A 24,932-nucleotide genomic window follows, 5' to 3' on the forward strand; every position below is an offset into this window, starting at 1 on the left:
CACTTCAGTCTTCTCAAGTTTGAGAACATCCAATCTCTCTTCATAAATTAACAATCGGTGTTAGAGAATAAAGGGAAATCCTTTTAGAAGTTCAAAAGATGCTAATCAGAGTATCAAACAAGACCACGATCTACTCGCCAAGAATGGTATAAGCAAGGGTTCGGTACGGTGACAGCATCATTGCGTTACAGGGTAGGACGCAATCACAAAGCTGATTCATCAGTCAAATCACCAATAAAATTATCAGTGACGTGTACTACAGTGTAACAAAGACTATCAGTCACATGCCATGAAAGATGGCCTAGAAAACTAGCAACTAGTAATGAACAAGTACACTGAAATAATGCATCAACAGGGATCGACGAAGGTGCAAGTAACAAAATGCTTTTTTTTTTTGTTCAAGAGAAAAGGGAAATTTTGGGGGCCTCCCCAGGGTCCCCCAGCTGGACTGAGGTTAGAGACCCAAGTAAGGGCAATCTCCATGAAATAATTTAAGCTAGGAATGTCATTGTTATGGATAGTGAGACCCTGAAAGATTGCCTTACAAAATCAATATGCAAAATGTTTGACACTGGTTTAAAAGTAAACAAGAGTCATATGAACTTCAGTTTATGATGTACAATGTACAACAACTACTCTTTGTTGTGAACAGACTTTGGAATGTCCTGGCTATAAATTGAAAGTAACTGCAAATTTTTAATGAGCAAAATGCCTTGGACATAGAATGGTGGAAGGAGATGCTAAAGAATATTGAACAATTTATGATAAATATATTATATATGAATTGGCTTACCTAATGCTTAGAGATGGCCTTACACGATGTGATTATTGCTAAAGCCAGAATAAATAATGTATATCAAAGGTCCAAAAATTTTGTCCAGCATCTAATATGAGAAAATTCAGCTACTTCCAGTTTTTCTCTGGTGATGAATATTTGAATAAATATTTCAAAATAGTTCAAAACAATTGGGAATCTATAAGATCATACAATGTAGAAAATTCTCAATGAGGTCAAATTCAATTGCACTTTTATGTTATTAGCAAAATTATACACCAGCTCTACCATGTGTCCTTCTATGTTACACCCTGTACCAGAAAATAGAACATGAAGCCACATAATGCACAATTTCAGTATGGTGGAAATCACCAAATATTTAATTACCACTGATGAACAATATCATGTACTCTGTTTAAAGTCACTACCAAATGACAAATAAACATCAGATAACTTTTTTCTGCCAGTTTACAAGCAAATAGCTCACTATCCAGGGTTGATTAACAACTCTACACAACCTTAGTGGAGTTACACCATCAAATACATGCCATCCATTTATTCTCCTAATAGCCATTTCAGCTTGTATTCTTACATTTGCAGTTCTGGTTCATGGTTGGAAAACAGTCTTCCTTAGAAAATTGGCATTAAAATTATAGTCAGTTCTGATTTACTTGGTTGCATAGAATGGATGAAGATTATAACCTTCCTGCTTGCCAGTACAAGCTGTCTATCAAATCTACGACATTAAGGAAAATTCCTACTTGGCCTTAAAATGTGTTGTCAGACTTATTCAGAGTAAAGTTCACTTTTGGATGTCCAGGTCTTGGGTGTCTGACCTGTTATCTCTCTGCAGTCTATTCTGCACCTTATGTTTTCAAATTCAGCCTAGGAAAACTTCAGGTAAATAATTCATGGACTGGCTCCCCAACATCAAGTACAGGAAATTGGCCCATGCAATAATTTATCTGACACTACTAGTTCTGAAACATTAAACCTAAAAGCCAGATCTTGCTGAAATATTAAGCGAGTAAAAAATATTCAAAATTCATCAATGGCTGTATTTAAATCACTAATGTCCTTCCACATTCAACATTGTTTTTGGGAAAATTTTTTTGTTTACCTCAGAGGCATGAAAACTGATTAATTCCTAAGTTGATTGAAGCTGATGGGTATTCATATGCCAGACTCAGATGCATCATATATTTTGCTCTACACAGAGATTCCTCATCAACTTTTGCCCAAGGGAACGCCGAGGGTACGGCTCCCAGTTTCAAAAAGTGTACTCAGCTTAAAATCACTTGGCAAGAAGTGCTCAGAAAAACAAAAATTATTTCCTACCGAGGTAAAATAGACACCTCCCCTTTGCATAAGTATTTCCCACTTTTTTCTTCTTTGTTTATCTGGCTAGCTTGTCCGAAGGAAACTCAGTCGTGGAAATGATAAATCAGGTCGGTTTTTGCTTCGATTATTAGAGTTTGCAGCCGCACAACACTTGTGTCCAACTCTTTTCCTTTTCTTTACCACATTTGCTCCAGACAAGTAGCTCTAACCTACATACATTCGAATTTTTTCGTTCCTCCCCAGCATTTCGTCCGCCATTTTGAAAGCTCGAGGGCTATTAAGCCTCGCTTGCGTGCAACTTCCGGTTTTTTTCTGGAATCGGTGTATTCTGCTTTCGCTGAAGTTTTCACTCCACGAGAGGCGACGCTCGAGTCAAGTTTGACAGTGGCCTGATTTTCCTGGACCAATCACAATTCTTTGCTACGCGTAGCAACCAATGAGATTGCTTTAATTTGTATAGACAATAGAATACGTCAAATGGCTTTTTTCGTGTTTGCCAAAGTGAGCAAAGGCCGGCTTTCGAGTTATGTTGAGAGATTTTGAAATGAAAAAAGCTTTATCTGTAGCAGTTTGTTTCGTTATTATATAAAGCAAATAGATTCCATGTTGCCGTGCGTCTGTTCAGTAATAGATCACAGAAGACGTCGAAATGTGGTAAGAACATCAGTGACACACTCGGCTATCGCCTCGTGTGCCACTTTTTTGTTCTTACCACATTTTTACGTCATCTGTGATCTATTACTGAACAGACGCACGACAACATGGAATCTATTTGTTAAATAGAACTAATTCGGTATCGTTTTTGAAAGTTTTCCAAGATCAAATTATTTTCACCATCCACTGGGCTCCTTAAAACCTTTTACTGTATTTAAATGCCAAAACTGACATATTTCAACGAAAAAGAAGATGGTTATCAAATAAATTGATTGAAGGAAGATAAACTGTTGATAAATTTAACTGTAATGGTTCTGCAATATCCTCGGTTGAAATACTGTCTTACTCATCAACCATTTTACAGATTTTTGCAAAACGTTTTTTTCAAAGAAGTCTAATCACTGTATGTTATAAAACCAATGGTACAAAATGAAATGGCTAGATCAGCTTCGTTTAAAAGGACACCAAGAAAGTAACTGTTAACCACGGCGTTGGATATCTGTTACTAACTAAGAAACCAGTCCGAGCATAACATATGCGAGCAATATGGTACAATTCAGCAGAAATTGAACATTTAGTTGAAATTTCATTTTCAAAAGCTGCCCCTAAAAACTAAACAAGGAGGCTAACTCACTGCAACTATACAAGGTCTGTAAGCTACTGCTTAGCTAAAAGCCAAACAGCTACGAATTCCGCACCTATTATTATCGATTCGTACTGGAAATCGGTAGAAATCGGTATTTTTATGCCACACATTGAGGTAAAAATTACGTATACAGTACTGAACACAGAAGTTTGTAAACAAAAAGAAAACAAAAGACAGATGATAGTGAGGAGGTTAAAAAGAAACCTTGAGGCTAATATTAGACTACCTCGTTACAACACTTATTAATTAACTATCACTTATTATCCTGTTCGATAAAACGAGCTCCAGCAAGCAAAATTTAATTTGGCTTATTTAGGTTATTGCAACGTGACTGTCAATCAACCAATAAGAGCGCGCGTTAGATTGGACTTAACTCTTCCTATATTACATAATACCGTGTTCACAAAAAGGTATATCCTATTTCATTTCGACTTAGAAGCTAACCTCTGAGGTTTTCACTATCTCTACCTAAGCCTACAGTTTAAATTTCATGATGGAAGCACTCAGTTTTGGCATTCCGTGTGTTGTTTAACAAAGAATCGCTCATAAAACTAACGTGCGTAAAATTGCTTTGTTCCCTTTTGTGTTGGCACAGAGCCGCAGAGTCTAAAAGCAAATTACTGTCGCGTTCCTCATTTAGTTACGCTTGAAGTCAGTTCAAGCGAGAACACTCACTCTTCTTGAGCTTGTTTACGTATGAAGCAAAAAATCAGTAAATAGTGTTTGAGATTCTTTTTTTTTTTAACTCCGAAAACTGATGTTAAAACATCCGCCACCTGGTGATATTTATGTACCAAGGAGAGAATTGTTGCCTGCTGTTTCAACTTGTTGATAAATAAAAAAAACAAATGATGCAATAACACATTATTTATCAGAGCACACGCTTTGTTTCGTGAAAAGCGTTTTTGAAAAAGTACAATTGATAATAGACCACCAATGGGCCAAATTATACAACTTTCTAATTCTGTTATGAGGTAACCATGGCAACTCCGGACGATGACAAAATTTGGATGCAAAGTCGAATATTGACGGGTTCGTGGGGAGGTCATATTTCCGCCAGTCGTGAACGCACCTTCATAATTACGTGGGTTAACTTCCGTTTTCTTTTTTAAAACGTTTTCATAAATCAGTTTAATCATTGACGCGGTGTTTGATCCGACCGCCCACTGCTTGTTGTAAACGTCCTCCCTTATTTCTCTAACTCTTTAACAATCAGCGCGAATCATTCACCAACGACTACTCGAGCAGAAGTCAAAAATGGCCGACATAACTGCAGCAGACCTTAACGAAACTGTGAAAACTTTGAAAGCAAACCTTGATCAGATGTTTTTACTGGTGTTCGGCTGCATTATTTTCTGTGAGTATGTTTTTCCTAGTATTTAGACTTTTACGTTAGTCAGTTTCTCACTGCGGCCAGCAATTCAGCCATCACTGAGGTCGGATCATGATACCTTAAGTTGAAGCTTCAACAAAATAATTTCTACATTATAGGTAGCCAGCAAAATCAGACGTATTTCACGGAGCATCTAGTTTGTTGAACAGACATAAATTAAACGCCGGCTTACCTTAAGTCACGGCAGAGTTAAGTCAACTTTATTAAGTTTTGCCAGATACTCGCTAACAAACTCAATGTAAGCGAAAAAAATTATCTCTATGGTTGATCTAACCACTGAGCTTCATTACAAAGAAATATGTCTCCCACGTTGACAAACAAACGGGATTATTTTTGAAAACATTTCAGGCTAAAAGTTTATGAGAAAGCTATCCGTTTTCAGTTTCTGTTCATCCGTACCTTTCTTGTCAGTATTTGTTGCGTTATTGAAATGTTCCTTCACCGTTTGAAATGCGTACTTTTGTGGCACTCAATGACGGCCATTTTCACATGTCTGATTTGGCTAAAATCCGTAAGACAGTTCCTTTAAAAACTCGGGTAGTTTGTTAACTAGAATAAAAGAATCAATTAATGTCCAGAAGTAAATTTCCGTGAGCATACCCATCAACAAAATAGGAGATGCCTTCGAGTGGCAACGTAAATTCCTAGCTGAAACCTTACTTAAGCACCTATAGCGCAGCGTAATTACATAACATACAACCCGAAAGAAACAGGCGTTATCTTGGACAAGAAGATCTCAGTTCTCTTTATAACAAATACTGTACATTTGTTAAAACGTAAGATACGCTCTAGATAATTCAACAAGTACTATAGATAAAAAATAATCAAATAAATCGTAGCTAAAAAGTGAAAGTATATTTCGCCATTAACACGACAAAATTGATGATATTCACATCACGCACATACAGTCATAAGTCATACATAAATAGCGAGCGCACCGACAAAGCAAAATATTGTAATTACGTAAGCTCTCTTTGTAAACACCCCAAGCCAACTGAGTCAAAATATTGGAATGTGTTACAACAGGAAATCACTATTTATGCCACTCTTTTACATGCCTATCAATAGCGATCATGATTGAAAAATAAACGTCAGCGTAATCGCATATAGACAATACCTAAAACTATAGCGTCAAAAATTACAACTAGATTGAGGGCCCCACCACACTGCTGCGTTTTTAAAAGTATCCCTTTTCGTCTCAACGAAAACGAGGAAAAACATTTCGCCCAAAAAGCGTTTTCGTATGAAAACGGATTCTTTTTTACACGTTTTCGCCTGTTGTCCATACTATTAAAACGCACGCCGAAAATGCCGATGGAAACGTCGCTTGTTTCGGCATCATTTTCAAAAGCCGCTCTGTTTTCGCCTATCCACACTATAAACGGAGCATTTTCAAAACGATGTGTTTTCAAAAGGCTTTTGAAACCGTTTTCGAAAGCCTCCGTTTTCATCAGCGTTGTCGGTCGTTTTAGCGTGGACGATAGGCGAAAACGCATCAAAACGTATGCGTTTTCATACGAAAGCGCATTAGGGCTAGAGTGTATCGTCCCCTTGGTATTTCTGGCATCGACTTTGATACTGGCTTGTCCACAATCGTGTACGGTATAAGCGACTATAAAAATTAAACTGTTAGAAATGTAACAACCTGAGCGACATACTCTAGGCTTCTGTTCTTTAAGGAAGTACGAAATGTCAACACAAGACCTACTAAGAAAAAACAACAGAGTGGGATGGCGAAAAGGAAGTCTCTCTACAGTTTCTTCTACATGTGCAATACTTAAGCCCAGTTCAGACGCCGAAATTTTCATGAGCCTAACCTAATACGTTGAATTAAGTACAGGAAAAGTTCGGCGGCTGAATCAGCTGAGAACGGCTAAAAACGGGGGGAATTTCGGCTTTGAAACGGCGTCGAACTTTTCATGTGCCGAACCTAATGTGTAAATTCTTGTAACGTTTTTTTCAAGTAGTTTACACTTTGCTTGAAAGTCGCTGACATTTCCATGTTATTTGGTTCAAACTAAATAACTTTCGGCGAATTAAGTTCGAATCAACAGGCGTACTTTGATAATTTTCGGTCCAAATTCGAACATGATTATGTTCCGCTCATGAAAAGTTCGGCGTCTGAACTGGGCCTTAGAATTTTCAACCATGATTAGATTTTTATAGTCTTCCCTTAATCGGATCGATTTAAAAATTACACAAGTCATTGCAAGAAGATTGATCGAAGTTTGCAATATTGCATAGCTATGTATTTTTAGGACAATCGATATTTGCATGGAAAACGATAAACCGAAAATGACACTCAAAATCGGAAACACGTGGAATTTACCCGAACCAGATTTGCGATAAAACGCTAATGCCAGTATTTTGCCTTTGGTGTATGGCATGTGGAATGTACGACAATAAGAACTTCTATATGTTTGATTTCAAGTAAATCATAACATTACCAACCATAAATTTTGCATAATAATTGTAAATGAACCATCAGCACTATACTGATGAAATTGTTTCAAATTAACATCAAAATGTGCCTTGGAGCTATTTTTCGAGGTTATTAAAATTTCGTTGCCGATTAATTGGTTGATTGATTCCTTGTTTGCTTGCTTGCTTGCTTGCTTGCTTGCTTGCTTGCTTGCTTGCTTGCTTGCTTGCTTGCTTGCTCGCCCGCTTCCTACCTTTCTTGCTTTCTTGCTTTCTTGCTTTCTTGCTTTCTTGCTTTCTTGCTTTCTTGCTTTCTTGCTTTCTTGCTTTCTTGCTTTCTTGCTTTCTTGCTTTCTTGCTTTCTTGCTTTCTTGCTTTCTTGCTTTCTTGCTTTCTTGCTTTCTTGCTTTCTTGCTTTCTTGCTTTCTTGCTTTCTTGCTTTCTTGCTTTCTTGCTTTCTTGCTTTCTTGCTTTCTTGCTTACTTGCTCGCTCGCAACCTCGTTCGCTCGCTCGCTCGCTTACTTTGCGGAGTTGCTTGCTTGCCGCGGCTTGTTCGGTCCAGAGTCACATAGTCGGCTAAGTGGAATTAACGGCTACTAGCAGTAGCTGTGCGTTTACTCTGATTAAAACAGCTGTTTAGCCTTGGGATTCTCCCTTTTAAGTTTGATTTATATTTGCCAGTAATAGCGCAGGCGGATCATCCTCAGCTCCATGTCTGAGTGATGTGTTGTTATTTTTAAATCGTGTTGCTCCACTAACGAAGACCTTTACACCACGTACCACTGAAGCATAAAAATTTCTTGGAAATGATAGAAATACAACCTTTTTCACGTACATACGTATGTGTTACATCTGAAATGAAATTTAGGGCAAAATGATTTGATATTGCCTAGAGAGGGATTCTTGGATTGTTGTTATATATCTGAGACGAAAGTAAATCACAATAAATCTTACAAATTCATATAGATAGACAGTCACTAAAGCACGGCGTGTAACACTAAATGTTGTAGCATGTTTTATTTATTGTAGAAGTGTTTACAAAGAAGGTAGGGTTACCCTCGCGCTAGGGAAACCCTTGCTGTTTTAGTTTTGGTTTTGGATAGAAAAAATTTCGAATAACGGCACATAATTTGCGCCGAAATTTTCGAAATGATGTTACTCACGGACTACTGTCGCTAAAACAATGTAAATACAAGTATTCCTTTGCAGAATTGTTTAACTTTTTGCCGTCAAATTCCTCCAAAACAAAAGAACATTACCGTTAAGGGTTTTATTTACGTGATTAGAAATTGAAATGATTTCAGTGGAACTGATAAAGCACGTAATTCAAGTGAAAACAGGTTATGGCAAGAAGTTTATTATCAGTTAACTAACGCTTGACCAGTCAGGGTTGTCCCGGAGAGTAGAGTAACCCTTTTTTTGCTTGTAAACGCTGGCATCTTTGACTCTCTTGCTAGCACCTTAGCACGAGGTTTTCCGTACCTGTTCGTAAACAGGAGCGAAAAGAAACCAGAAAAATGTAACACACCGTATGCGATCATTATGGCGCAATTCAGTAAAAGTTTATTTAACATTGGCTTTCAACCGAACGTTCATCTCATCAAAAGCTGTACCCTAAACCTAACAAAATACATGGAGTGTAATTATGCTGTATAAGCTTCTTTACTTTTATCTCCGTCATTTGTGGGAGTAATTTTAAACCGTCACACGCACTGTTGCTTTAAAAAGTAATTAAAGAAAACATGGCGGGCCACTGAAGTCCGAAAATAGTTTTCGCTACCGAACGAAATTAGTGAACTGGGGCGGTGCAAAAGTGGAAGGAAAAAGTCCGAAAAGCGTCAAACGACGTATTACGTTGTTGTTCATTTTCATTTCATCATCCTTCGTTTTGGTATGCAATATCCTTCTCAAGTGGTGTTTTCAGTTTTAAATTTTTTGAATTTTTCAAATCTTTTTAAAGTTACGTCTAAAAATAACCTACTCGCTAATCTCAGCGCAGCGCGCGTCGTAACATGAGATGTATACTTCTAGCAATTATCAACTTCTCATAAACACAAGTAGGAAATAAGAGGCTGAAGTTGGCTAGGGATTTTGATAAGAAATTTGAGGTTTATGATATTAGACTACCTCGTTCGATAAAGCTGACGAAATTTGTTTTTCAAGTGTCACAGGCCGGCAACACTGGTTTAGCTATTGCAACGTGACCGGTAATCAACCAATAAGAACGTGCGTTAGATCTTTCTAGAATCCAGCATAATATTATAAGGTATATAAATTCTAGGGTATAATACTACATAATATTTTACCCGGAATCGGTATATTCTGTTCCACGAGTTAACCTAACCTCTGAGGTGTTTGCCTCCACCTCAATCTACAAATTACATGTCTTGTTCGAAGCATTTGGTTTCGTATTGCGTGCATTGTCTCACAAAGGATTACACTTAAAATCACGATGCCCAAAATGTTTTGTTCGGTTTTCTACTAACAGAGAGCTTGAAAGGCCAAGGCAAAGTTGATGGCGCAACGGGTGCCTGTTTAGTTATGCATGAATCTTTCAGTGGCTAACATCACCCCCACGCAACCGACATCTTGAGCTATCTCGACAAAACTCAGCCAGTAGCGTTTTGACTGTCAATCCTTTTAGCTCGAAATCTGATATCAGTATAGCTGTCACTGTAGAAAGAGATACTGCTAGTGTGCACGACCAAAATAGGCCTCAGGAAGGAAGTGGAAGGAGAGATGTTGATTAGCTGACCAACGAGAGATCGAGAAGATTGGTGAAACAAAGAGCTCATTTTTTCGTCGTTTGCGCATTTAAATAACAAAACCAAAAATCTGCTCTTCAGATGACGTCCCAACATAGCATAATTGTTTCGTGAAACACGCTATGGAAAGAGCGTAACAAATAAAAATCCTCGAAAGGCTAGAACACTCCGGTCTCTTTCTTAAGTGGAAGCCGGCTTTGTTTGCTTATAGAGGTCAGAGTTTATATGCAAAATCGAATTGACGTGCCGTGTTGTTTCTGCATGTCGTGAGAACATTGCTCTATCACGTGGATTTACAAAGAAAACAGTTCATGGTTCATGCACTTATTAATCCGTAGCGTTTCATTCGAGCGCGCGCATATCAGCTCACAACCTGTAGAAGAAGGCCTAGGATACAGACCGCACTTAGATCAGGAGCGAAAATGGCAGGCGAAACTGCAACAGACTTAGCGGCAAGCGTGAAAGCTCTGAGCGGAAACCTTGACCAGTTGTTCTTGCTCGTAATGGGTTGCATCATTTTCTGTAAGTATGTGATCTTCGTTGCCATTAAATTCAGACTTCGGTGAAACGACAACTATGAATTTCTAGTTCAGTAAGTAAGAAATCTGAGAGGAAGCTGGTTTACTGGCCAAGATTCAGGACTTAATGGAATAAGAGTTCTCTGGTAATGTACTTTAACTAGCTGAAGATTCTTGATGATGTCGTGGAATAACAAACTCCTAAGACAAAGACATTTAATCCGTAGTGTCGATTATGTCACATGCTGGCGAATAGCATTATCGATAAGTACCAACACCCCGCTATCATGCAATAACAACGTGAACAAATTGGTCTGTTGCCAAATCACTTTGCAGTGCTGAACTAAATAAAGTAATTTCTAACTTAGGAAGTAAAAAAAATAACACGAAGAAGGTGACATCTTGTTTATTGATCAGATTTAGCCGGTCCATTTGGAAGAGAAAGCAAGGTTAATTGAAGAAGAATTCAAAACATTTCTCCGTTTCTAACTTCTTGTCTTCTTATTATCTTAATCGGTTCCATAACAACCAAACATTAACCAAATTTGGCATATTCGTGTCATTTGTTCAATGACCTTTTGTTACTACTTTTTTTATTGCGTGATGTCTTCAGTCGCCTATTGCGTAATAAACAATTGTTTCACCTCAGAAAGTCAATTCCACAGCGGATAACACTTTCTGAGGTCTGCACGATTCCTTATCATACAAAACCCAATTCAACAATTGTTTGATATCATTCATTCATATTTTATTTTATTAAAATAGATTTAACTCATGCTACGTTCACAGCATGCAACAATTTTCTCTGTAAATAACTCCAGTACCGCAGCATGGGCAAATTACGTCATGCGTGCACGAACGCAGTCACGTGTATAGATTCGAAGGAAGTGACGAGAAGTGTGTAAGACAGGAGTGTAAGATCTCGAACTGCTCGCCGTCGACAATAGGTAACTGAGCCTCGGTGTCGGCAAAAGTCCATGATCTGTGGTCAGAAGGCAAATTCTCCGAGTTGTGTAGCTCGGCATATGGCCATGATTATGTGGTCAGAAAATACATTTCAAAGTTGTAACTCGGCGAATGGCCATGATTTGTTCAGTGAGAAGACGTACTTTCCTAGTTGTGCAACTCGCCAAAAGGCTGTGATTTGTGGTAAATTTGTGCAATTTAAACAAATGCTAGTAGAAATTAAAGATTATAGCAGTGCGGTACAGGTTATTTGAAATAACAGTCGGTCTTGGGTCGATGTAAGCGCCATTGAGATGCTAATAAAGCTAAATAGGCCACATACTCTACGTGCGTACTAATATTTGGCTGCTCCAGTCTGAATAAACTGTTAAGCCCCTTGAAACTAGCAAGGTAAAAACAAAAACGATTTTTTGGTCCAAGTTCCAAAGTTCGCTTCGGTGACCTGTGAAAGTTTTCAGTTAGTAACGATAATCCGTTAATGTGTTGTTTGTGGACGGTTTTACATTTTTTACATTTTTTCGATACTTTTTTCATTGAGAAATTTCGTTTTATATTGCATAAAACGTACAACAGTTTTTAAAGACATGTTTCGGCATGCTTATGCCATCTTCAGTTTAATAGAGTGACTAATGATACGTGACACAAGTTATATACTACAAAATATGAATAAATTATTTACAATATACATTACAAAACAGTGGAAACGGAAATTACAGAGTTAAAAAGGTGTTGAAGTGATGTAACTGTTTGTTAAGGTCAGGTTTGTTCTTACTAATATAAAAGGCTTCTTTAAGTTTAAGATCAATAGAGCTATTCGCTGAGTCTAAGATGCGAAAACAAGAAGGTGTGTACATGCCCCTGCATGAAGAAAATTGAGAAAGATGTTTAAAAATATGCAAGTTTTTATCGCTTACTGTATGTTCTTTAATCCTGGTAGAAAAATGGCGACTGGTTTCACCAATATAACAGGAATTACATCCCGCACAAGTAAATTGATAAACTACCATGGATTTTAGAGCATCAGGAGTACGATCTTTAAAACTGAACATATTCTTGATTTTGAAAGAAGTAAAAACTAATTTGATATTAAGATCCGTTTCACAAAAACGTTTAAGTAATTGCCGTAGTTTGAGTTCCGTTATTCTAGAGTATTGGCCGATAAAAGGAAGCTTAAAATAGCGTATATTGTTTTCATCATTAACGTTGCGGCTTTTTTGATCAGAAGGCTTGTTAAGATACCGCTTGAAGGTTTTTTCAATGATGTGTGAAGGAAACGAGTTACGTTTTAGAGTGTCCGAAAGCTTGATCAAATCGTTTTCAAAACCGGAAGAAGTGTTGTTGATTTTATAAGTTCGGTCAATGAGAGTACGGACAAGGCCAATTTTATAGCGAAACGGAGTGAAACTAAAAAAATTTGTTAAGAGACCAGTGTAGGTTTTTTTATGAAAAACTGAAAAAACGCAGTCATGCGAAGAGTTGTCAATCAGAACATCCAAAAAGGAAAGTTTACCGTCGTTCTGTTTCTCGAAAGTAAATTTGATGTTGGGATGTTGAGAATTGATGAATTCAAAGAAAGACATGGCATCCCGCTCATTTTTAAAGACGCAAAAAGTATCGTCAACATAACGCCTATAGAGTAAGATGTCGGCCTTGTTAAAATTATTTAGCCATGTTTCTTCGTGAAATCCAAGAAAAAGATTAGCTAAAATAGGTGCTAAAGGGGAGCCCATAGCTACCCCATCGACTTGATCATAAAATTTACCATTGAAAAGGAAATGAGTCTCGGATGTGGCAAATGAAAACAATTTCTTAAGGTCGGGTTTTTTGATGGAAAATTTGGGATGATGTTTCAAAATAAGGTCAACGGCAATATCGATAGTTTCATTTAGCGGAATGTTTGTAAAAAGGCTTTCAACATCGAAGGAAATAAGGAACTTGTTGTTAAAATCGAAACTCCTGAGCTCTTCAACAAAAGAAAAGGAATCCTTAACCGAATATTTATCAGGCAAAAGCGGAACAAGAAGAGAACTTAAGTATTTAGCTAAATTATAATTGTAAGCTCCAATAGAGGATACAATGGGTCTAAGAGGTGGTTGCCTATTATTATCACGTTTCTTGTGTAATTTCGGAAGGCCATAGAATTTTGCTGGTTGTGAACCCTTAGGAAATATGTTGCAATAGGTATCATCATCGATAGAACGCTTTTTCTTAAGTTGAGTAATAAAACGTTTAAGCCTGCCTTCTCTTAATAAAGTAGGATCGTTATCTAAAAGTTTAAACTTAGTCTTATCATTAAGTATATTAAAACAAGAATCTAAATAAACGGTACGGTCTAAAATAACTACGCCATTACCTTTGTCGGGCTTAAGAATTATGATATTATGATTGTTCCTCAGAGTTCGTAGGATGCGGTGTTTTTTGAGATCGTTGCTTGAAGGACGGTAGGAAGAGAGATAGTTCTGAGCCAAATGAGCGATTTCAGTTTTTAGGTGCGTTGCGGAGTTTTTATCAATTAGTTTGTTCTTCATGGTGTAGTGGATCTTTTCAAAGGAAGCCAGAATGTTTGTCTTGTTAAGGTGAGGAGGTTTGATAGAGAATCCGAGTTCATTCTTTAGTAGTTCAAGTTCATCCTCAGTCAGTTTGCAAGAAGAGATGCTCTAAAATCCATGGTAGTTTATCAATTTACTTGTGCGGGATGTAATTCCTGTTATATTGGTGAAACCAGTCGCCATTTTTCTACCAGGATTAAAGAACATACAGTAAGCGATAAAAACTCGCATATTTTTAAACATCTTTCTCAATTTTCTTCATGCAGGGGCATGTACACACCTTCTTGTTTTCAGACTCAGCGAATAGCTCTATTGATCTTAAACTTAAAGAAGCCTTTTATATTAGTAAGAACAAACCTGACCTTAACAAACAGTTACATCACTTCAACACCTTTTTAACTCTGTAATTTCCGTTTCCACTGTTTTGTAATGCATATTGTAAATAATTTATTCATATTTTGTAGTATATAACTTGTGTCACGTATCATTAGTCACTCTATTAAACTGAAGATGGCATAAGCATGCCGAAACATGTCTTTAAAAACTGTTGTACGTTTTATGCAATATTTATCATTGTTGCTAGTATTACGACCTTATGGAAATTTCGTTTTGCTGAGGGGATCTGGCGCAAAACAACTGGTCTCGCAATTTCCAGACTCCCACATCGATCCTCACATTGATCAGGAAAGCCAAAGAGCTTGTTAGCCCACGAAATACTATAAAGGAATGATGTGTTCACAAAGGAATGAATCAATAAACACAGCAGACATGTACAGAAGCTCCAGGTCTACAGGCGAGCTAAACTTCTCAAAGCAAATACAATTTTCTTATCCACTCTGCACGGAAACACGATTCCGTTTAACTGCATAAAGCGGAAGTCAAAGATATAACTCTCCGTAACTAAGGCCTATCTTCTTTAACAGTTGCATTTCATATGTCAATGCAACTGGATAACAAAAATGCTCGAGAGGACCTGGGTCAAACAATGACGCGCTGTATTCTGGTTTATTTATCTTGACAACGGCTGTTCAAAACAATCGCCGGCTTTTTTTTTTTTTTTTTTTTTTTTCTTTTTTTTATGGCTAACGTCGGAATATACAATTTGACGATAAATTTGTACTGGATAAGAATTAAAAGCCCGAAAGCCTTCAAAACCTCAGCTCAAAATTATATTGGGCGTGCAGTATAAGAACAGCCCTTACAGTCCAATATGCCCTGCTGTCAATGGACGGACGGAGTCCTTTTCGCACAGTCGTAAACAAGTACTGAACAGAAGATACTTCCACCATCCTAGTAGTTACTTAACAAAAGCTAGAACTTAACCTCCCCTATCTTGAAGACTGGGAGTAGTCTCTTTCTTTTCCTGACGTGCGACGGGTTTCGTTTCCTAGCATTTTCGATCGATTTTTCCTGCCTCTCCCCCATTCCCTCCTCGTTTGTTTCCCTAATTTGCATATTCTTAACTCGGTCCTACGCGGAGGATTTCAGGAACAAAAACCGACCACTTGCAGCTTACCTACCTTCAGGAATTGACAAAAACCCGTGTAAAATCCCAATCACAACCAAGGCTGAACAGTTATATTGACTCTGAACAATCGCACTGATTCCAAGCTTAGCCAATCAGAAAACGAAGGACAAATTTCACTAGCGAAGAAACGGTGTGCCCAGTTATCAATGCCAACCAATTACAATTGTAATTCCTGATCTGCATCTTGCGTTATGCTTGTTTGATTTTGAAATTACTTGTCCATACTTTTCCCAGACTTTTTGCCCAAATATTTTTCACACAAGAGGAGAAATTCCGTATCTCCAAGAGGCCATGTAATGTTCTATTTATTATATCAACAGCAATGAAATACCAACCAATTTTACTTTCGCTGCGAAAGGCGCCATTTATTAGGCAGCCATAACAACGGTGATCTTTTCACATGTGAAGATAAAGGCTGGCTTCCATATGATCGCAGACGATCGCGGATCGCGGATCGCAGATCACATGTAAAGATATCATGTTTCCACGCGAAAGCTCACCTGATATTTCATTGTTTTTTTTTGTTTTTTTATAATAAAAGGTTTACTACTACTGTTACCACTGCCTCCAGTACTACTTTGGACGTAGTAGAATCTTTGCCGACTTCATTGTTTACATTTTTCCTTATTAACATACGACTTAGCGCAGAGAAGGGATCACGCTAGACGCGAATTGACTACAAATATTTTAAGACCTTGGGAAACCTAATAACTGGTAGCTACTGATGAAATTTTTGGCTCTTTGGGTGTAATATTCGAGGAAAAATTGGCGTTCAAAACATGCAAAATTTCTGGGCGGCAAAAGCGCTAATGAGCTCATACATTATTTGTAAAATTTTGTAGTCTTTGGACCCACGTCGCACAAAAAGTATTCAATACCTCGGGCTGAAATTTTCTGCGACAGTTAATCGTGCTGTGCCCTTTCAACATTCAAAAGTATTCTTTTGTAGCTCTATCAGAAACTGTATCGCTTATGCTAATGAGGTAAATATTGTAAACAAAGATTCTCCTATACAATACCAACCCTTACCAGAGAGGTTTTCACGGAATTTTTTTAATTTCCAAAGAAAAACCTCTCCAAAGTAACGCTTATTGATTATCAACTTCAAGTTAGCCTATCTAGTGAAATTGCAAAACGTTGACTTTTCGATGGTAACCCCTGCGTTAGAGCAAAATGGAGGAATGTGGTTTGTTTTTGTATGTATGTAAGAAGAATGCATGAATAATGGAAAGCGTTCATTGATCCCGTGGGGACCTAGGCGGCGCCCAGAAGCAAATTTTTGTTCTGATTTTTGACGACTTGTTGTGTCGCCTTGATGAAGAAACAATCAACATAGAGAGTTTGACTCGCTTGCCGACGCGGCACAGCAGTTTCTCTGGAAACTGATCACTTTCTTTTCACAAACCCCTTCGTCGTGTGGTGTACCTCTACACAAGATCTGACACAAAAGAACAAACAATCGGCACCACAGCTAACTAATCACTCTTAAACAAAGAAAATTCAAAGTTCATTTCGTGCGTATCAGTGTACGTGACAACCTAGCCGAGACGCGTTTGAGTATTTCAAGCCCTTTCCATGATAAGTTCTTTACCAGTCAGAAGAACGCAAAATGACCGTTTCCGTCGATCCAGCTCAGTTCACCGAAACTATAAAGAGTTTAGAGATTCTCCGTGGGAACATCGATCAACTGTTTCTAATGCTCATGGGCAGCATAATCTTTTGTGAGTACTTGAAACCTTTTTTCCACAAAATTCGTTCTTTAGATAAATTCTGTGCGTGGCTGTGGAACCTTAAAGTTCTGCTCCAACAAATAACTTCCGCAGTAAAGACCGTTCGTTATTCATATTTTGTTTGGCGTTTACAAGCGAACGTTTGACTAAAGTGATTAGCTTTTAACGAAACCGCCTTGTGCTGTATCGGTGAACAAGCAAAACCCTCAATAGCTACTTATAAACTGTTATAACATAATTGCTGTATATCCGCTATTGGAGCTAAGGGTGCATTGTGAACGTCTGCAAATTATAGAAGACCTGTTTCCAGATGTTTTGTTGCCATTAAGGAAAAAAATCAAGGAATAACGGCCATACTCGCATAAATTTATTTTGTTTACCTTTCAAAGCTTTAACCAACCCGATGTCTATGTTTTATCTTTGTTTTGGTATAGCGCATTAATACGCATGCTCGTTCATTTCTTTCAAGCGCATGCGTATTAACCGCAGCTTAGTCTGATCTAAATATTTTCGCTTTCGTGATCTTTTCATAACCGAATAGAAGATGTTGTTCCAATTGTTTCTAAGAAAACAATGCACTTTTGAGGCCTAGAAAAATTGCTGAACGCACTTGATTTTTTCCGCTCTTACGTCCACTAGCAGGTTTTAGTGCGCATTACTAGGAGACATGGAACACCATCTTTTGCTTGGTAAAGTCACCGCCTCAGCAAGTTTGTGAGGTTTCAAGCGTAAACCCGGCGTCAGCTTCACAAACTTGATCAACTTTTAAACATGTGACTAGCTCGCTGGTGAAGTTTAATTGTGCGGAAGGTAAACACAAAATCGTGTTCCTTTTTTATTATGTAAAACATGTTTCTGTACTGGATCGCTCAGTTCATTGCCACCATTGTTGGTAACACCACCTGTTGGAGAACAGTGAGGGACAGTCTGAAACACAGCGTACTCACACTAGCTGTACATCCCGGAAATTCAATTCCCAAAACATACTAACACTAAATGAACGTAACGCCGTTAGCCCGGCAGCAGCATGGATTTCTCCGTTTTAGCAACAGCAAAACACATGCACCCTGTGCAAGGCAAATGAAGATATTTTATCATTCGTTCGCTTTGTCTTACCCAGGTTAATTTGTTGACTTAAAAGCATCCCATAATAACTGAGAAGTTTGTTTTATCTGAGTTATACAGTGAAACCTGTATTAAGCGGACACCCTTGGGACCCTCACTAGTGTCCGCTTAATACAGGGTGTCCACTCAAAACAGGTTCTAATATGTTGTGCAATAGAATAGTTAATTATTAACCCTTTTGTAACACAGTGTAACGCAGTGTAAGATCAAAAACTAGCATAGCACAAAGTCCAGTCAATCTATGCAGCAATCTGGAATAATCACTTAGCTTTAAAACGACATCGCTGACCGATGTTAAAGGAGTCTCAGCTGAACCATTTGAAGTAAAATGCTCTTGAAGTGTCCGCTTATTACAGGTTTTGTGCAACAAAATGACTTAATATTGGTGTCCGCGTCCGCTTAACAGAGGTGTCCGCTGAATGCAGGTTTATTTACAGTTAGCTGTGGGAAAAAACTTTGGCACTTCAGCTGGCGTCCACTTAATAGAGGGTGTCCGCTTAATACTGGTTTTACTGTAACATTAAGGCTTTCATTTCCTGTCACCTGCACTGATCGTTAATTTTGCCTGAACGTGATTAGGTTGTAAGGTCGACCAGTCTCACTTAATTTGTGATGTCTTTTTTCTTGCAGTTATGCAGACAGGGTTTGCTTTCTTAGAGGCCGGTTCAGTGAGATCAAAGAACACAACAAATATCTTGATCAAGAATTTCTTGGATGTTTGTAAGTACAGCAGAATCGTCTTTTGTTTGTAAGTAATCACGGGTATCCCACTGCATGAGTTGTCCCCAGTCTTTGCGAATTGTATCTCGCTGAAAACGAGGAATACTACTCAAAAAATTCGACATTTCTACAAACTTGGGTCTGATGTTATACTGATTTATACCTTTGGCTCATACTTCAATTATTTCTTTCAGTTATTGGTGCGGTGGCTTACTGGTTATTCGGGTTCGCCTTTGCTTTTGGAGCTGAAAGCAACAAATTCATTGGACACAAGTATTTTGCTTTGGCTGACTTACCTTCCAACCAGTACTCCTTCTGGTTTTTCCACTTCGTTTTCGCGGCAACTGCGGCAACAATTGTCAGCGGTGCCATGGCCGAGAGGACTGAGTTCAAAGCTTACCTTCTGTACTCTGTGTTTCTGACTGGTGAGTTTTCACAGAATTTCAAAACGTTTCGTACTCTTTACAGTGACATTAACTTAGTGCTGGGGATTGATCTTCCCGTACGGTACAATCGTTTACTTTTTGTCTTTGTCAAAGTAGCTCTGTCACGGTATTTTGGCCACTTACAAAATTACCTTTATATTAAAGGAAACCTGAAAATAATAGTTTACTAAGATGAAAGAACACAGCAGATAAAGTAATAAACCATTACGAAACAAGGATGGTTAAGGATGGAGAGGATTGACACGGATTACAAACGACAAACTTGCATGAAAAAGTTAGGCAAAACTTTCCAAGGTGCGCAAACCGTGACGTAGCTCTTTAAAACCTGCTCCTTTGAATCCTCTTACCCTAAGTTTTCAATTGCGCGTGATACCGGTTTGGCCGACTTCAAAGAAAACGCTGTTGTTCTCTCGCAGGTTTTGTGTATCCAATAGTCACTCATTGGGCATGGGATGGAAATGGCTGGCTGGCTGTTGGTGTCGAATATACTAAAGACAATGTGACCATGTCTGTGACATACCAGGTACATAGCACTTGTATTTCACAATATGGCGCATGTATTTTGTCTAAAACTGAATAAGGCTCAATATTTGACTGGAATTCTGTCAAGCTCATTAAACATAAAGTATCTTACAGGTTGCATCCAACTGGGATTTTCCCGCCATTATGAACCGCGTCTGTCACAACTCTCAGTCGTTTCCCGCCAAAAATGTTGGTGTGAGATGATGGGCCGACGATGGCTCGTGTGTAAACAGTGTCAGTAGACCCAAAAATCAAGTCACTTGAAAGAGATTTCCGCCGATACTTCAAATAAATAAAATAGGTCCTCAGCAATGTCCTTGAGCTCGCTAATTTTTCTTTATGTTTTGGTAGGATTTTGCAGGTAGTGGGGTTGTTCACGCCCTTGGAGGTGCAGTCGCTTTAGTGGGAGCAATCGTTGTTGGTCCAAGAATCGGAAGATTTGTTAATGGTGCCCCTCAGTTGATGTCGGGTCATACTGTGCCGGTATGTATCGTATTCTAGGTTAATTGAGACGTTGAGTCAATTGGTTGGACATTATTCATCTCCCTCCGAAATCCTTTGTTTCGTGATCTAAAAGTTAAGCTTCGAAATGGTAATTCAAGTCAAACTAACTAAGTGGAAAATGTAGGTTAGTAATTGGTGAGATTTGATAGCTCTTTGGTGTAATATTGAAGGAGATATGCAAAATTTCTGGGTAGCAAAATGAGCCCATACATTCTTCAGTGAAGCGTTCTGAGATTTTAAACCCACGTCAGACAATCGTATTTATTATATCGTGCTCAATTTTCCTTGAGCAATTATTCGTATCATGCCAGCAACTGTAGCGTTTATGCTAATGATGTTGATATTATTCACAACGTTTGGAGCGTTTAGTGTAATATTTAGAACCAATCTACCCTCGGACAGATGCGTATAAACATAAATGTTTTCCTTTGTGCTTTTTAGAAAGCAGCCCTTGGAGGATTCATCCTGTTCTTTGGTTTCCTGGCCTTTAATGGAGGTTCCCAGGCAGCCATTGCTAGTCCTGGTGACGCAGACGCCGTGGCCCTTGCCATTGTGAACACTGTTTTAGGAGGTTGGCTATACTTACCATGCATTCAAATTTCTTTCTCAAAGTTGAAGTATTTTAAACTGTAGTTCCAGTTTCAAGAAACTAATCGATGTGTTTTTCTTGTAATGCAGGAGCCGCAGGTGCATTGACCGCCATGATTATCAAGCGTTTGGGCTTTGCGGATAAATACTGGAGTTTGCTTTTCACCATCAATGGTGGACTTACTGGAATGGTATGGCTACCAAACCCTGGGTTATTCCCAAAGATCTTTTCTGGGTGGTTTCTCGCGAAGGACAGGGTTAACGCCCTCTACCATTGTTCCCATTCTGTGGCTGTAAGCTTACCCTCACATCAGTTACGTCGCCATTTTCACCCACATCTCACAACTTCATCGTTCTCGCATGCTTCAGTATAGTCTGTTTTAACTCTCGTAAATCAACCCAAGATGCGCAGCTAGGGTTACCGGGAGGGGTCAAGGGATCGGCACGCCTCAACCCCTGCCCCCCCCCCCTGCCCCACCCCCCATTCGCAGTGATAAACATTCTCTCGGACCCTAAGACGGGCTGAAAGTAATCTAGAGCCAAAAATTTAACATTGCGATACGTCGAGCAGTTAGTTGCCTTTTAGTCTATCAATAAACAAATTGATTTAAGTACAAAACAGCGACTTCTATCGTAAATAACAGAATTAAAGAAAACAAATAATAATCACATTCTAAAAGACTAAAAGTCCAGCATGTTGCGAGCGTGGAACAAAGTAAAAATCTTGAGTCCCTGATGGAATTCTAACCGATGACCTCCCAAATATCGATGGAGCACTCAAACCACTGAGCTAGGAGAGGCTCGTATTGAGCTAGGTTATTGATTAGGTTCATATGTTCGCCTTCTTCTTTCAGTCCTTTCTTGCCAGAAGCATTTTCACGCACACGCTTGAATATCAAATGATTCTAGTCAGTGTGATCTGTCCTGAAAAGAATATGGTGTTAATACTGATTTAACTCGTCGGTGCATATGTTTGTTTCATAGGTGGCTCTGTGTGCAGGCTGTAATGCTGTCCATCCTTATGCTGCTTTCGTTATTGGAATCATCGCTGGAATGGCATACGTTGCTTGGAGTACTCTCATGTTGCGTTTAAGGGTTGATGATCCTCTGGATGCTGTGGCTGGTAAGTGACACCAGAATTCTAATATCGTAGCTGGAACTCTTAGGCTTCTCAGTCCACTGTATACTCAAAGTAGACCATATTGTTTTAGTGGCTGCCACAAGCGTTAGCTGACATATTTTAATTTGTGGAATTGTTTTACTCCGCAGTTCATCTCGGTGGTGGTATCTGGGGAGTGCTGTCTGTTCCAATATTCAACAAGGAAACTGGAATCTTTTATTCCGGTAACGAATATTCATTCCGTTTGTTTGGATGGAACCTGCTGGGAGTGCTTGTTATCATTGCCTGGTCTGTCGTACTGTCTTCCATCTTGTTTATTACCTTGCGCCTCACTAAACAGCTCCGCGTCAGTGAAGAAATCGAGTTGAAAGGTGAGTAGCCTGGTTTTCGCGATTTCGTAGCAGCATCCCCAGAGATACGAGTCGGTGACGTACTGCCAATCACTGACGCATTAGTCGCAAGTACTAGCACCAAGTCTGTTTTTTCTCCTGGCGCCGACTTTTCAACATCTTCTCAGTCTGTGTATTAGTTACATCCAAAATTCCTAAATCTACCTCACACTGTACCAAGTTATAACTAAGATGGCTGTAGTCTGTCGGAAACGATCCATTCGTGTTACCTGCCAATTCACAATGCTCGACTAAGGCAGCGAAATTCTTACTCTGTGAAGGGTCCAGTTTACACCTCAAGCACGGCTCATATTGGATTGCGCCGCATAGCCTGAACAAGCTTTAAAGAAGCTACACCACTCATTTAAATGCCTTGATAAATCTACCCTGAATGATCTAAGTTTGTCTGTCGATAGCAGACTGACATCGTAAGCCCCCACCGTCTTTCTCCTTTTCATTCCAACATGGATTTATTCCTCTTCTGTCATCTAATCTCATCGAAAAACTTACTCTAACTGGCTCATGATACGATTGATCTTTTTTTAATAAAAGAAAAATTGACCTGAGATTCCTCTTTATCCTAGGTCTTGACATTCCCAAACATGGTGAGCCCGCGTACCCACTGTCAAGTTATGGAGACGGTTGGGGATCTGGCGAGTCCCCGGCAGCAGGGAGACAGAACTTCCCCTTCACCGCCCAGTTAAATATAGTTGGTCCAACCCAGAACGGCCACAGCCCCGCCCCAGTCAAGAACGGTGCACCTGTTCAAGAAAAGGGCGTCTCTAATCCTGGCCTCGTGGTCAGTGACGTCCCCCCGAGCACGGACACAGCTTTTTGAATAACACTTTTCCAATAAACATCCCAAACTGCTTATTTAATTTTCCGTTAGAACTGCACTTGAGAAAGACTATACCACTTTGACAAGGTATCTTTTGTGCTTCGGTTGTAAACATTTCACTTGAAAATTTTGTACATATCTAGTAAACCGCTTACATCTACACATGTTATTGTTATGTAGGGCTTGTTTACTTTGCAGGAGAAATTCCTGGGACATGCTAAGAAAAGATAGCAGTAGCTAGATAAAATGAAGGAATAAATTGTAATTAGTTGAAAGGCCGAGGCCATATCTAAACTGTTATATATTGTCGGAAACAGTTATTGTCTATTACAGCCAGGCTGAATGGCTTACTCTTCGCCTTCATTTAGTTAATATTTTCTCAGCTATTTTATCACAACGACGGTGCATAGCCGAAATAAACGTTATGTTTGTTATGATGTTAACAATATCCACGATCCAGGGACTACTTGCTTTCGGTGATCACGTATCGTACGTGTCGTACCCGTGTCGTACCCAGTCTTCGTGGAGAGCGTCGTAGGAAAGGACTGGATATGAGATAAATAATGAATTGTATTTTTAGTTCTTCTGATTAGGAATTTGCTGGTCGCCATCAGTTGTATTTATAAATTACCAAATTAACAAATAAATTTTGTGTGGCATTGTTTGTTCAACCTGTATTCGTTTGCTTAGGTAAAATCCACCTTTTAGAAGAGAAGAAGTAAATGATAATATAACATGTGCTACAAGAAAAATGCGCCAAGACTGCGATGCGATCAATACTGATTACCAAGAGATTATCAAGGTAAGAGAGGGAATCCCCCAAATAGGCTTATACCTAAGATAATCCCTCTTAAGTTATTGTTACACATGGTGCCCAGTGCTTCCGAGGATGTCACTCCCGCGATGCGTCCACAACCCACGCGACTTTTTTGTAACTAGCTGAGACGAAATGGCGGGAAATTTGGTGAAAAGTCATTTTATCTGTTTTAATTTTCAAAAGACGTCTCATAGCACAGATGTTTTCTGCACTCCTAGCCTCCTTTTTGATGGACTGGGCTTCGTTTGCTTTGTGCTCTTTTGGCTGTTCATTCAGTTTGTGGGAGTTTAATAAGCAAACCACAACAGCAAAGGCAACGCGTACAATGGATGTTTACGCGTGCGTTATAATTCTTTGAGCGTGGACTGAAATTTTTTTTACCCGTAAGAGGTACCAATTCTAAAACAACACATTATCTCCTGTCATATTTTTTCGGTTCAATACCCTAAAAGGTTCCGCAAAAATCCCCGCTGTTTAACCCCTAAAAGGTACGACGAGTACCCCCGTCCTTTTTATATGGGAGTCTCCCGGGGGGGGGGGGGCGCATAGGTGCTGAAAAAACATAACTCAGTAATA

At 38.9% G+C, this 24,932-nt stretch overlaps 1 protein-coding gene across 4 annotated transcripts in view; it reads left to right on the forward strand.

Moving 5' to 3' along the window:
- LOC145491512 (putative ammonium transporter 1) overlaps nucleotides 1–24,210 on the forward strand; it is a 29,735-nt gene extending 5,525 nt beyond the window's left edge. The window contains exons 1-10 of one of the 4 annotated variants that reach the window (XM_081470759.1): nucleotides 4,293–4,773; nucleotides 19,043–19,132; nucleotides 19,327–19,557; nucleotides 19,995–20,101; nucleotides 20,452–20,583; nucleotides 21,046–21,175; nucleotides 21,283–21,383; nucleotides 22,177–22,315; nucleotides 22,462–22,683; nucleotides 23,286–24,210. In XM_081470759.1, the coding sequence (XP_081326885.1) occupies nucleotides 4,674–4,773; nucleotides 19,043–19,132; nucleotides 19,327–19,557; nucleotides 19,995–20,101; nucleotides 20,452–20,583; nucleotides 21,046–21,175; nucleotides 21,283–21,383; nucleotides 22,177–22,315; nucleotides 22,462–22,683; nucleotides 23,286–23,539 (1,506 nt within the window). In that variant the 5' untranslated portion in view covers nucleotides 4,293–4,673 and the 3' untranslated portion in view covers nucleotides 23,540–24,210. Of the gene's footprint in view, nucleotides 1–4,292; nucleotides 4,774–8,415; nucleotides 10,519–16,980; nucleotides 17,279–19,042; nucleotides 19,133–19,326; nucleotides 19,558–19,994; nucleotides 20,102–20,451; nucleotides 20,584–21,045; nucleotides 21,176–21,282; nucleotides 21,384–22,176; nucleotides 22,316–22,461; nucleotides 22,684–23,285 lie in introns of those variants that run through there. The other 3 variants (XM_081470758.1, XM_081470756.1, XM_081470757.1) reach the window with 3 other exon arrangements.
- Nucleotides 24,211–24,932: the final 722 nt, after the last annotated feature.

This window comes from Orbicella franksi, chromosome 6 (assembly GCF_964199315.1).
Source record: "Orbicella franksi chromosome 6, jaOrbFran1.1, whole genome shotgun sequence".
Classification (NCBI taxonomy): Eukaryota; Metazoa; Cnidaria; class Anthozoa; order Scleractinia; family Merulinidae; genus Orbicella; species Orbicella franksi.